The 14969-nt window shown below is 36.4% G+C and overlaps 1 protein-coding gene across 5 annotated transcripts in view; it reads left to right on the top strand.

The window, feature by feature from the left end:
• Positions 1 to 13864, top strand: part of tulp3 (TUB like protein 3) — a 37960-nt gene extending 24096 nt beyond the window's left edge. For 4 of the 5 annotated variants that reach the window (XM_015602657.3, XM_007237939.3, XM_007237941.4 and 1 more), the window contains 9 exons: positions 3096 to 3258; positions 5630 to 5818; positions 7102 to 7238; positions 9074 to 9265; positions 9370 to 9482; positions 10728 to 10845; positions 10937 to 11035; positions 12116 to 12287; positions 12406 to 13864. In XM_015602657.3, coding sequence (XP_015458143.2) covers positions 3096 to 3258; positions 5630 to 5818; positions 7102 to 7238; positions 9074 to 9265; positions 9370 to 9482; positions 10728 to 10845; positions 10937 to 11035; positions 12116 to 12287; positions 12406 to 12539 — 1317 coding nt within the window. In that variant the 3' untranslated portion in view covers positions 12540 to 13864. The remainder of the gene's footprint in view (positions 1 to 3095; positions 3259 to 5629; positions 5819 to 7101; positions 7239 to 9073; positions 9266 to 9369; positions 9483 to 10727; positions 10846 to 10936; positions 11036 to 12115; positions 12288 to 12405) is intronic. The other variant, XM_007237940.4, reaches the window with a different exon arrangement.
• Positions 13865 to 14969: the final 1105 nt, after the last annotated feature.

Raw genomic sequence — 14969 nt, forward strand, 5'->3', positions numbered from 1 at the left:
ATGGGAGAATAAGACAGGTTGAGAATAAGGGAGAGAGTGATGGACAGTGGAAAACCGGTATTATTAAGAAGAGAACAAAAAGTATTTCAAGGATAGCAGCCTCTTCACTCAGGCTTCCATGTTCTGTTTCCATAGGAACATGTGCTTTCTTCTGTACATCTCTGAAGGATCGTGGACAAACTCTGTGTCTGAGAGAAATTACGGCTATGTTCAGAGAAATCAGATTTGTTTCTTAAATCAGATGTGTTCGCACTGTTAATTGTGAGTGATTAGATCGGATTTTCATGTATGGACATCACAAATGTATCTGCATGGGTTGCTATGGTAACGAAGTTGGTGTCAGTAACTAACATTTGCTCTTGGACTATTGTGCTTGTGTCACTCTGGATTTGATAAGATCATTGATTGTTGCTTTGTGAGTTACACAGACCTTCCAAACCAATGACTGTATTGACCCAGACTGAGAGACTTTTATGCAAACAAACTGATTATGTTTATATTTTAAACCACCTCCAAATATGGTTTAGATCCGATTTGCAAAAATCTGATTTCATGTGGTTTCTGGCCGTCCAATCTAGGTATGCAAATAATCAGATCTGGACTGCCAGTCTGAATGTAGCCCAGAAGGATTATTAGGTTATTCAAGGTTGACCTGGTTGTTTGTTTCCTTAAAAGGCCTAAACACTGTTGAGGAAAAGTCACATGGGATATTTTAGGCAGCAATAAGTAGAGCCAGAAAATCACCTCGCAAATGCAGGTAATTAGCACTATAGCAGTGGAAAGGGTGCATTTAGCAGGGGAATTAATGTGAGAGCAAACAACAGTGTTCCAATGTATCCTTCTCCTTTAATAATGCAAGGTCTTAATTTTGTTGTACTACCTACTAGATGTGTAAAAAAGGTAACCTAACAAAACTGAAATTGTATTGCTTTTTAGATGCAAAGAAGTCATGTAGCTGGCTTGCAACTCACTCATTCACTAAAGTTTCTCAGCTTGAAGATTCTCTACAGTGGGTGCTGTTAGCAAGATATAGGTTGAAAAAAAAATATGTCTAGCATAGTTTATTGTATGGCTGTACAATTAATCACAGATTCATTGTTGTGATGTGAGTTTCAATGAACGTGCTGAAAAAGCTACAAAAACTTTGTGAATAATCACAAGCTCGAGTTGCATTACCCACACACAGCAACAGAGGGTGCTCTTCACACTGGAGGCTGTGTCACCTGACATGAGGAGACTGGATGTAGAGTGAGGTTGAAATCTTAGCATGTGTAAAATGTGAGTACTGCCATGGCAAGTAGCAAAAAAAACTTTGAGAAGCTTAATTTAATTTACGAATATAATGTATCACTTTTCACATCAAAATCAGCATTTCCCAAAACTGTTCATTCAAGTCACTTTTGATCTTACATTCTTGATATAAAAAAAATTTTTGAATGGCAGTGTACTTCAGACTTCAGTTATATTTAGTTATTTATTCATATAAAATAATAAGGAAAATATTGTACTGAAAAATATAGCAAAGTCTTAATTTTTTTTTTTGTAAAAAAAAAAATTGCATCACAAATTGATATATTCCTTCTGTAAATAAACATGCATTGTGGGTACTTTGACAGCAGATTTGAATTAGTTTTGAAAACCAGTCTTGAATATTACTAGTAAGACACTAAGTCTGCTCATGTTATGGCAGTACTTAAATAGAAATAGCCATAGTTGTACGTATTTATTAGGGCCGTCAACAAGGGGGATGCCTGTGAGTTTAAATTAATTTGATTAATTGAATTATTGTTTTAATGCAATTTTCAAAATGGTAATTAAGATTTTACATCTTTACATATAAAAGCTGCCAGAGGGTATCTCAGTAGATAGACATTTTCCTAACTGAAATACAATGAGGTTATGTTTGCACCAGGTTTAAGAAGGTTCAAGAAGGGCTGCTTACTATTTGTAAAAATGTAATGAAATGTAAAGGAATAATAGCTTGTGCATCATGTTTAAATTGTGCTGTTGTTGTGTAAGAACTACAAATCTAAATTGCAATTGAGAATATGTACTCATATTTGAAGAATATCAAGATTAATCTTAAAAAATAGCGTATCATAAGCAATAGTATTACAAAATATTGACAATCTAAAAAAAATCCCTGTGATAATAACAATATTTGTATTTACTGTATTTACTTTTAATAGTTTGTTTGCTTTTTATATGTGTGCACTAAATATGCTGCACTTTATTTTTGTGGTAGGTTGTTGTTGTTACATTATTTTTGGTAATTCTTTTATTTTGTTACAATGTTGTTGTTACTTATTATTTTGTAATTTATTATTTGTTGTATTATTTGTAACTTATTATTTTGTAGTATATGAGAGTATATATCTTTTATTTAGTATAAATTAACCTTTTTTATGATTTTAAAAATGGTTTAAAAAATTGTCATATTACCAAGAATATTTTTATAATATATTCAAAAATATTTGATAAAATATTATTTTAAAGCCATATTGCCCACCCCTACTGTCAGCATGTAAATAAGTGGAGTGCTGGCTTTCCCCACTTTTAGTGTGATGTCTTTATTTAGTTTTGTTAATTCTTTATTAAGACCCATGACTTTAATCTAGGGTCATTTTGTCAGACGCAGATTAGTAAATGCCTTGATTAATAAAAAAATCCATTGGGGATTCACCTTTGCAGTGCAGTTTAAGACAATCTTAATCCATGTCTGGAAAAAAGTGTGCTGTGCGTGTGTGTGTGTGTGTGTCAGGTGTCATGTAATGGGGTGTTATTGACTGGCAGTTCTGTGATTGATGTTTTTGTGCAGTCTGTTAGTGCTAATTGCCTTGGCTTCAGTAATTAAAGACCTTTTAATGAGGTTATGTTCAGGCTGAGATGAGCTGTGCGTCTGGAGGTTATTTCGGGGCATTGGTATGGACCAGTGAGTCTTGACCCCCTGGCTTCAGCCAGCTATATTTAGTGCTGATTCTTCACACTTTGTTAATAACCCAAAGAGGGTTATTAATAAATCATAATTGTTAATTATTAACATGAAAATGTATCTGCTACCTTGATTCAATATGTTTCTGTCCTCCATTCTTTAGAGGGCGCTGTTGGAGCAGAAGCAGCGACGGAAGAGACAGGAACCGCTGATGGTGCAGCCAAATCCAGAGGCACGCCCACGACGCTCAAGGCCACGACGCAGTGAGGAGCAAGCGCCGCTTGTAGAGTCCCGCCTGAGCATCACCAGTGATGTCATCCTTGATGGTGAGGAAAAGGGGAGGGGCCTGAGATAGTACAGAGTGAAGTTTCAGAATGGAAAGGTATATACAATGAGAGTACAGGGCATATTCCCCCAAATTGGTGCCATTTCTGTCCCCAGAAAATTACATGGATAAATGTGCACACAAAATAACTTTAAAATACATTTTATTTTTAGCATAGTGTCTTGACATTGACGTAATTGTAACAGTAAGATATGTAATTAAAACATTAATAAAGACTACTTAGGACACTGAAAAAATAGCATTTGTTACCTGCCTCTCTCTAACTATATTAATTTTGGGAAGACCAAAAATAAGCTCCCTCATTTGTTATTCTGTATATGTAATCTTATTGTAACTGAGTGAGGAGGTCAATCTCAACACTCATTCCTGTTACCTAAATTGTATTGTTAGTACAGCTCATGTGTTGATACACAGGTTTTCAGACCGTTCTGTCCCATCCATAAGTTGAAAAGGTCTGCTATTGCACCACATTTAATGATGCTGAGATTTGAACCCTGAGGTTGTTAGACCGCTGCAGCAGTTTCAACAGTTTGATTTAATTGAATGTTTCTCTTTTATGTCTGTTTGCTTTTTTTCTCCACAGTAAGACCGTTTTGATTAGTTCCACATCCTTCCAGACCCACAGTGTTGTTTCTTGCTTGTTTAAGCTGATTTTCGTCTCTGTTTGTGATGAAAGCTTAACTGCTGGTCTATCAGTCAGTAGTAGTTTTTAACTCAAAGCCCTTTTGCTATGCAAGTGTATTATATCATACCTTTTTATTCTTCAAAAAAAAATAGCCTGAAAAATGCATAAGGTCCACTAAAAGTCCATTTTGACTGTAAATGTTGCTTATTTGGTCATTATCTAAAGTTCATAAAAGACTGATAACAGCTGGTTGTTTGATTTATGTAGCTGTGGAACAAGCAATCATAGACTCAAGAGATTGCCTATGTTGAGAAGCTGAAATAGTGTTGTGGGAGGAAGACTGCCTCAGATCTGGCCTCTCCTGGCCCCACATTTAGTGAGCAGAGGAGTTTTAGTTTATGTCATCCTGGATCAACACATCCCCCTTAGTTCATCAACTGATCCAGACCAGAGAAATGCACTACAGATGTGAAAACGTGTGAAAACTGTTACGTTTTCCTGTGTTTCTCTAGTGTGTTTCTCTAGTATTTTTCCATCACGTGTGTGTAATTTGTAGCTCCGCCCCTTCCCCAGGTGTTCAGTGTTTATTGTTACTATTTATAGCACAGTTTAGTCCATGTTTAGCCGTCGGTCTTTGCACCTTCCCCTGTTGTCTGTCTCGCCACGTTCACGTTATAGCTCTTTTCTCGTTCCTTGGTTGTTTGTATTTTTCACGCTCTTGTTTATTTCTAGTCACGTTTATTTCCTGTTTGTTTCTTTGTTTATTTTGAATATATTTACGTATTTATCCCTGTTTATATTCCCTAGCCCTGTTTAGTTATTATCTGTTTAGTTTAGCCACTTATCTGTTTAGCTTAGCTCTTTGTTGGTTTTCCCTGTTTGTTTATGTATACATATTTATTCGTTATTCCCCTGTCTGTTTATTTATTTATTTGTTATTTATTAAAGTATTGGTCTTACCCGCATTTAAATCCGCCTCCCGTCTGTCCCCTCGTTACAAAAACTTGGTTCTGTTGAAGTAGAACTCTGAAGCAAACAAGCATGAACCTTCTGGCTCCATGTCTAATGTCAGGCATGCGCTAGAGAGACATTAATCTTATAGCATTGAGCTGTGATGGTGCTCTGTACTTTTGGGGTGAGGTTAAGGTAAAATGGTGACCATCCAACAGCCTAACTCCTTTAGTTTTGCTGAATTTTAAATCTTCCTAACAATGTAAAAAATGTTATTATTTGTAAATATTGCACTAAATATAAATTATTTTTAATACTTTTGATTTCTGAAAAAACCCACTAACAGCTCTATATTTTTCAGGCCAATTTTTGTCTACTGTATCTGTCTGTAGTGGATAGTTGAAGTATTTGCCTGTAACTCCAAACTTAATTTTTAAAGCCAATAGGCCGTTGCTGAATCTCCATATGTACAAAACTACAAGCACTACACCCTTAACAGTGCAAGTACTTGAACAAGACTTGAGAAATGTCTTACTAAATTGTCTAATAAAGTATGTAAGTGAGCATGCAAAGCTTTAGGCAAACTTGGTCAAAATATCTATGAACAGCTAAATATGAAAAAAGATGACCCTTTTAAGAAAAGAAAAGAAAAGAAAGAAGAAAGTTTAAACACACTCTTCCTTTAAGGGTTAACTAAACCCCCTTTACAAGCACACTTTTCTCTCAGCATCGCAGAGAGGCTAAGCACTGGTGCTAAGTTATTATGGTATTCCAGCAGGTATAGATGGACCGGCTGCATTCCTGAGCTCAGAGGCTCCTGATCTGGGTACTAAGATCCAGGTGCTGTCAGCCAGCCAGCCGCAGAAGCCGTCTCCCCCTGCAGCAGAGGAACCTGAGAGAGATGGAGACACGGACACGTTACTGGAGCCCAAAACAGACATTCACACACTGCTGCAGAGACGTGGTGAGTTGAGAAACAACCATGAGACACACACATACTGTATTTTTTTGCACAATAAAGCGCACCGGATCATAAATCACTGACTATTTTCGACAAATTTAAGGATTTTAAGTGCACCTTATAGTGCCAAAAATATGGTGCTTTATTATTGGTGCAAAATATTGTCACTTGGAAAAAAACATGTCAGGGGGGAAAAAAGCTATGACATTTTGCAATAAAAATCAATATATAAGGATTTTATTCCAACCCATGTTTGAAACATTTTTATATTGGTCCATTCGCCATAAAATTTTGGTATAATATATAAAAAATTAAAAATAAAAACAGATTGATGTTTTGGCAAGACGTAGTCTGTAGTGTTTCTATAATCTCTTCCTGAATCACAATCATATTTATCCAGTCCAACATCGAACAATGAATAATACATATTGCTGCACATCATAAGATACAACAGTTTTATTGCAGTATGGATTTCTGTCCATATACACATACACACTTCACCAGTGGAGCCAAAACAGATTAACAGACACCCAAAGTGATTCTTCTAATAAGCCCTGCACTGTGTGCAGCCCAGTGTTTGCTGCTGGGTAAACTCTGTGTAAACTGAGTGAGTCAGTGAGTTCTGCTCTGTCATTTACTCAGCTCTCCTCTGAGGACACTCACAAAGAATGGCTGAATCCTGAAATACCTCAAATAATGCCACGTTTCACTGCACATTCCTTCAAACCTCTCTCTGTAGATAAACTGTGAACCACATCAATAATCTGTCAGTAAACAGCTTTCTGCTCTGTTTCTAGGATGAAATTAAAGTTTATATTGGGGAATAATCTTTTCAGTAAATAGTGCATGCTCTAGATTATGTTTATGGGAGGGACAGTTGAGTCACTCAGGTTCTCAATCCAGAAAACTGAGCTCTTTGGTATTTTAGTTAGTTGACTGGTGCATCATACTGTGTATTACAATTTCACTACTAACTACAATGAGGTCTGATTATTACAGCCAGACCTGTATGAATGGTATTATTTTTGGTTAGTATTATTAAAGCTTTACATTTTAATATAATTAACTATTAAACCAAAGAACGATTGATGAATATAGATGGTTCTGTCAGTCATTGTGGTTTGGCATGGAACTGCTTCCTTTACTACAGAACTCTCACAGAACCCCCTGTTTTAGGGGTTTAGGTTATTATAAAGAGACCTTATGGTTTTCTGTATTCCTCTGTGATGTGTGAGATATGCTGTGGCTCTTTTGAAATGATCAGTTTTGTCATTCTTTCCACCCAGGACTCTCAGGCAGTATGAACTATGATGAAGTCAGTGACGATGAAGATGATGATGAAACAGAAGACAGGGCTGGTTCTTTGTCTCCTAATACAGAGTCCACACGTCCAGCGTCTGCCTCCAGTACCAAGTCCAGCACGGTCAGACTCCTGACACTGCACACATATACGAACAAACACATGTTTACATCCTCACACACACTCTCATATGTGTGTGTTAGTTATTTATTAGACTGCAGTGTTTGTGGCTGAGGGGAATTTGCTAAGTGCAAGTATCTCCTGAAATCTTGTTTCTAGTACATCTATGCTATGCTTTTTAGCACAGTGCGTTTCATTGCCTATGACTGGTTTGCTGCATCTCAGAAATATTAATAACCTAAAATTTAAGAGGGAACATTTCCAATCATTGTTATATGAATTTTCTAGCCTACACTGTGGCTATTTGGTTTTATGGTTTATTTAAATTTTAGATTAAGGTTTGGATAAAGGAAGGTTTTAGACTTGATTTATAATTCAGGTTAGGGTTAGGAGACATGCAGTTGAGTGTTAGGTTAGCATCTATGAGGCATCTTTAAGGGAACATCCAACTAAAGTGATGCCAAACTTTATTGTGAAATAGGAATTAAAAGGAGACAATTGTGTATTACAATAATGGTGGGACAGGACACAGGTCACCGTGAATGCATCTCAATTATATACTAATTACTAATAGTAGTTTTTGATTATAAAAATATGTAGGATAGATAAAAGTGTTAAAACAGAGTATATTCAAATACTATGAGATCGGGTCCGTTTTTGAGTGTGTTTTGAGTGTGTTCACTATTATACAACCATGTAATGCAAAGCAGAAAGGAAGGAACTACTGAAATAATAAAAAAGTCAGATAACGATGTAAGTGCAGCGACATTGTCTACTAAAACTAGTTTGCATGAAAACTCTTTGTATGTATTGCTCCTCCCTGGATATTTAAAACTATTTAAAGAATAAGATATACAGTATAAATCAAAGGTTTGGACACGCCTTATATTCAGTTTAGGTTTTTTTTGTGCATCGTTATACAGCAAATAGCCTTCTTTGAGTAATGTTCTAATCCATATTATGGCAAGAACTACTAAACTCAAGTTATAAATATAAATACTTTAGGAAATGAAAGACAGTCCGGAAAATTTCAAGAACTTTGAAAGTTTCCTCAATCCAATCGCACAGACCATCAAAAACATTATGATGAAACTGGCTCTCATCAGGACTGCCACAGAACGAGAAGACCAAGAGTTACCTCTATTGCACAGAAAAAGTTAATCAGAGTTTCCAGCCTCAGAAACCGCAAGTTAACAGCACCCCAGATAAGAACCACCTAAATGCTTCACAGAGTATTTTGGTTTAACACTTAAGTGAATACATGATTTCTTAGGTGTTCCTTCATAGTCTGGATAACTTCAGTATTTAGTATTCAGTGTAGAAAAATATTTGACTGATAGTCACAAGTCACAACTATCAGAAAACAGTCTCTCAACTACTTTGTTACAAAACAACTAAGTTAACTTTAAATTAATTCGTTTCTGTCTTTTTTCCCCCCATTTCCCCCCCAATTTATACATCCAAATACCTAACCCACACATTAGGACTCCCCCTATCACTAGTGATGCTACACCACCAGGAGGGTGAGAACTAGCACATGCCTCCTCCAATACATGTGAAGTCAGCCACCGCCTCTTTTTCGAACTTCTGCTGATGCATCATTGTCGAGTATCCAGCACGCTTGGAGAAAAGCTCAGCGACTCAGTTCCGATACATCAGCTCACAGACGTGATGTGGGGAGAGAGCGCCATCTACCCACCCAGAGAGAGCAAGACCAATTGTGCTCTTTTAGGGCTCCGGTAGCCGATGGCAAGCTACATAAACAGGATTCGGCACCAGTAATACATTAGTAATTTGTGTTTTGACGTGTATTGGTGGTATTGGTTTGTCCTCTTCAGGAATGTGTGACAGTGGGATCACCCATGGCAGAGGGCCCCTCTGTCGAGGTGGAGAACCTGGAGGAGTTTGTAGTGCGGCCGGCACCACGAGGCGCTACGATAAAGTGTCGCATCACGCGGGATAAGAAAGGAATGGACCGTGGTCTTTACCCAACGTACTTCATGCACCTAGAGAGAGAGGACGGCAAGAAGGTGAGAGGAATTTACAGAGACAAAGCAAATTAAACTACCATAATCTTCTTTGCTTAGCTCTCTTAGACATTCTCTCACTCTGTACATGTGTTTTTCTTTCACAGCTGTTCCTGTTAGCTGGGAGGAAGAGAAAAAAGAGCAAGACCTCAAATTACCTGATCTCAGTGGATGCCACAGACCTCTCTCGTGAGGGTGAGAGCTTTGTAGGAAAACTGAGGTACGTATTAGCTTTCATCAAAACAGAGAAACAATCCAAATGTTTTCCCCTTCCAAAACATCTGCCTGTGCTCTGTATCTCTTTCTCTACATGGAATTTTCATAGAAACGCAAATCCAGTTTGAGCTCTCTCTACTTGAGCCCAAATTTGACAGCAGTCCAAAATAAATGTGTCCGAACCCAATCTCAACTCGATCACCAATCTAAGCCTGAATAAAACTATGCATTCCTCATGAGAGCACCTAAAAAGGCTCCCCCTGCAGGTGAAGAGTAATTCACTGCAGTAAAAAATAAATTATAAAACGTTGTTGAGGCTCTCATGGTCAATGTGAATTTTACAAATTAACTAATATTGAACTGGGATTTAAAGTGAAAAAAAAAACATGTGGACTGTTGTGGTATTATAAGTATTATATTATACACAAATAGAACTTTAAATTGATAATTCAGTTCTAAAGAGAAGTGTCTTGCATGCTTCACCGGAGTTCCATTGTACAGTAGTTTATGTAGCTAATAGTGGTGTGTAATATTGTGTCATACACAATAATATTGGCATTTTTTTGTGATATTCGAATATTCTGAAAAGCATCTATTCATTTATTAATTTTTGCTATTTACTTTTGTGTTTATGGTTTATATGCATGCAAGTGCATAGTGCATGCTGCACTTTATTTTTGTAGTAGATTTTTGTTGTTACAATAGTTTATTTTTGTTATTTTTCTAATTTTGTTATTATTTTCTACAATATCAGAGTAATTGGTTATTGTTTATGAAATGAACAAATGTTTAAAATGTATAAAACCACTGTTATATTTATACTAAATAAAACTTTTCTTGTGATAATATTATTGCAAAAATGCCCTGAAATATTGTAATATTATTTTAGAGCCATTTTACCCACCCCTAGTGTTTAACATCACAAGTCAACAAAAGGTCTCATAAAATCTTTGATAAAAAGCATAAAAATGTCAGCTTAAAATATGTAAAAAACAAATGTGATTTTGTAAACTTAGATATTGTTGAAAACTTTTGAAAAACAACATTTCACAGGGTGGGATTAACACCCCAGACAGCTGGACAAGCTATGAACCCAAAGAGCATATATATATATGTGTGTGTGTGCGTGCATGTGTGTGTGTGTGTGTGTGTATTAATGTACAAACCTGGCCAAACTTAACATTAGTCAGGTCTTGCAATTATATGTGTGTTTGGATTATGCTATTTGTGTTCTCCCTGTCTTCTGTAGGTCAAACATGATGGGCACTAAGTTTACAGTGTATGATAACGGAACAAATCCCACAAAAAATCCTGGAACTCTGCTTGAAGAGAGCAACACGCGGCAGGAGCTCGCTGCTATCTGTTACGTGAGTACAGAAACATGCCTCCACACCTTTTTAGTCTTTTTTTTAGTGCTGCTAAGTTTCACAGCTGACTGAACTTGTGTTTTATTTGTAGGAGACCAATGTTTTGGGGTTTAAAGGGCCGCGCAAAATGACTGTCATCATTCCTGGGATGAATATGAACTTTGAGCGTGTTCCAGTGCGGCCCACTAATGTAAGTTTGATCAATAGTAAGGGACAACGGGACAATATTGTATTGTATTGTGATCAATATGTTCTAGTATATTTTGTGCCGAATTATAAGCATTTTTATAAATATTTGCTTAATTTGCTGGAAAAATCTAGTCAAAATTAGGGTCTTTATTAATATCACTTGATATACTGCAGAAGAACTGAATATTGTCAGTTTTTCCCCCCAAAATCATGATCATTAAAATAATGCATCCGCTTTCAGCCACACTTCATTTTCCTCCAAACTATCGACATACCATCGCTGTGCTCTGTCTCTCTCTCACCCGCTTGCTGACTCACTTTCTCACCTAGTCTCTCTCTCTGTCTCTTACACACTTGCAAACACGCATGCACACAGCTAATATGCAGCCACAGCCACATTTATTTTATTTATTAAAGCTCTCAGTTAAACTCAGTAACTCGGCACATTACAATATTCTCATTTAAAAAGCATCAAATTACCTGAGACATTATAATACAATAAAAAAAGGTCTCCCTCGCAACAGTACATGAAGCTACCAGCATATAAACAAATAAAACAAATCATTATTTTAATCATGATTAACTACGGAATGTTGAGGTGATTAATACAATTGTTTTTTTAATGGTTGACATTATTAAAAGCTTAAGAAAATCTAGAAGGTAACATGGTTTATGTGTGCTCTGTTTTATAATTGCACTTGTGATTTTAACGTTGTTTGTGCAGCATAAATATATAGTTTACATTAATATAGTGAGTAACCATTTATTATTCTTTGATAATCGCTGACTAGTGCAAACACATTTTAGAGAAATGCAAAACATTGTTTATTATTGTCAGAATTTTTGTGTTTGTTGGTGAGGAGGGTGTGATTTGTAGAACTCTTTTATGGTTGGCAGGTTTAAAATTTCTATAAACATAATGATACAACGTTTTACCCATATCGCCCAGTAATATTCTTTACGTTTATTTGTTTACTTATGGCCTCTTGGCTGTTTTTTGTGAATGTTTGTGTTCCTGTAAAAATGACTGTATGTTTTAATATGATTTTTAATGTTTTGTGTATGTATGTGTGTTTAACAGGATCAGGAGTCTTTATTAAGTAAATGGCAGAATCGTGCTTTGGACAATCTGATTGAGTTACATAATAAAGCTCCGGTGTGGAACGACGACACTCAGTCCTACGTCCTCAACTTTCATGGGAGGGTGACGCAGGCATCGGTCAAAAACTTCCAGATTGTCCACGACAATGATCGTGAGTTTATATACACACTTTCACATGGATGGTTTTCTTTTATTTCTTCAGCCCTATCATTCTCATATTTGTTTTTGAGGTTTAAGGACTCTCTTCTCTGTTGTCTCTCTCTCTTCAGCGGACTACATTGTGATGCAGTTTGGTCGTGTGGCTGAGGACGTGTTCACGCTGGACTACAACTACCCCATGTGCGCTCTGCAGGCCTTCGCTATCGGCTTGTCCAGCTTCGACAGCAAACTGGCCTGCGAGTGACTCCAACCACCACCCCTCTTAAATTCTAGCACCTACAAACACTCCTCTATTCAGACTGTCCCGACAGGAAACTTCCTTCCTATATTTGGGCCTGAAGAGATCACCCCTCTCTGCCCTGCTCCTTCCTATCTAATCATGACATTCTCCTGCTTCACCCTTTACATCAAGAAAATCCAAACCAGCACAAAAGACTGAGACCATCTACTAAAACCATAAAGAAGATACAGGAAGTTTATTCTGTAAAGATTTATTTCTTGTTACAAAAATAAAGAGAAAGGGGCATATCTTATAAGGGAATTCCATCACATCATCTTTTATCTATTTGCTATTTCTGTTTTGTTGACTTACTTTTGTGTAGTGACCTTGGTTTCTTTCCATCGCGTTGAAACTTACGCTATGACTGAGCATTTGTAAAGAGGAAGTGACCTTTCTATTGATCATTTCAGTTGGACAATGAGGGACAAGGAGCTTAAATATACTAACAGACAAAGGGACACGTACAATGGTATTCATGCTTTGTTTTTATTACATTTTGATTGGTGTTGTATATTTGTTGAGTTACATTTGTTTTTAAATGTACTTTTCTATAGCTGTTTTTTTGTCTTGATGGATATTTTTACAGTGTCAGGTTTTGTGTTGTCGTTTTTAAAACATGTAGCAGTGCTGAAACCTTTTCCTTCCTCTGCAAACTTAAAGATGACTGACAGCTATTTCATTTTTATTTACCACATGTTGAGGAGAGTGAAGCTGGTAGTGAAGCTTCACGTCCTTTAACATGACCCCGAAAGACCACCACCACTACATTCAAAAGAGCTAAATGACTGTTGCTGTTTCTTCCATTGGCCTTCCATTCCATAGCCTGCTAGTTTTGTTTTTATTACTTGTGATATTCTAATTATTTATTTACTTTCCTCAAATAAGTGAAATTGTGAAATGATGACCCGTTATATTGCCGAGTGAAATTTGTGATTTATCCTGTAAATGTTTGTGTGTGGCCTTGCTATTTTTTTTATTGGTAAAACACAGTGCAATGATGCTTCCCTTGTGAAATGGAAACACAAAACATATTTTGGTAATAATGGCTAGTGAGTCTTAAAAATTGCCTTAATATGTTACAGTTGTTTGAAGAGAGCCTGGATGCGGTATCGGTGACACGCGAGTCGACGTCATTGGGAACTAAAGCACATTTCTCCCTGTTCGTTAAGTGAACACTCTCCTGTAATCCTGACTTGCGTGTGAATTCTGCATCATGTACTGTATGTGATTAACAAGCCAATAGTTTACTGGAAATAAAAGGAAAGCCTATTTTTTCCACTGAAAGTTCAGTAATATTTGCAAAAATGTTATAATTATGAAATTGTTCGCCTTTAAAACGTTTATTGCAGCCATTTGTTACTGGAAAGAATCTGTGTTAGGAAGGCATCGAAATTATTATTTTTGGCCAAAACTTAAAAAAAAAAAAAAAAAAAAAAAACATTCAAATACTAAATATGTTTTTCGCAGGGTTTCATTTCATTCGATTTGCCAATGAATACATTTTATAGCCTAAATGTATTTTTGTCTTGCTTTAAAACAAAAGCTATTACAAAACTACAATTTAAAATATAAAACTACAATTTAAAATATATTATCCCAACAGACCTAACAACAGTGGTGTGGTGGTGCAGTTAATAACACCACCGCCTGCCTACGAACTACCATGCTGTAACTATGCTGTGATACACCAATAAGTGTCCTTGGGCAAGACTCCTAAAACTACATTGGCCCTTCATCTATAATAGAAATAACCTTGTAAGATGCTCTGGATAAGAGCATCAGCTAAATGATGTACATGTAAATACCAACAAAGAATTTATTTCTGCAGTGCTTTTCTAATCAAGAATTTATTTCAATTCACAAAGCTACACCAGCAGAGCAATTTTAGTCAGAAATGTACCTTAGCAGTGCTATTTTAATTACACATTTATTTGCCTAGTGCTGCCACAGTTTTTTTGAGGCCCACTCATAACATCACTGGCAAGATGGCAGCAAAAGTGACCAAAGAAACTCACAAAACTGAGTATTTCTCTTGTTAAAAATTACAATAGCCACTATATTGCTGTAGTTTCATGCGTAGTTTTGATGTTTTGTGGCCATTTTCCTCATAGCAAGCACACAATATTTTTACAAAATTGCTAATAGTTTGACCCAGTAGCTAGGTAGCTAACTTTACTGTTCCATCTTTAATGGTGCAACAGGTGGCAGAGTCTGCAGTTCAAATCTTGTTTCAGCTTTCCATCACAGAGGAATAAAGGAATGGACAATAATATTCAATTAAATGAAGACATACGATGCCCTAAAGTTAACTAGTTATCCAGCAGTTAGGTGGTTGAACTTTAGCAATCTATCTGTAAGGGGTGCTTTAAGGGTTCTCCCAATCTTTAGGAGGAG

This window comes from Astyanax mexicanus, chromosome 2, assembly GCF_023375975.1.
Source record: "Astyanax mexicanus isolate ESR-SI-001 chromosome 2, AstMex3_surface, whole genome shotgun sequence".
Taxonomy (NCBI): Eukaryota; Metazoa; Chordata; class Actinopteri; order Characiformes; family Acestrorhamphidae; genus Astyanax; species Astyanax mexicanus.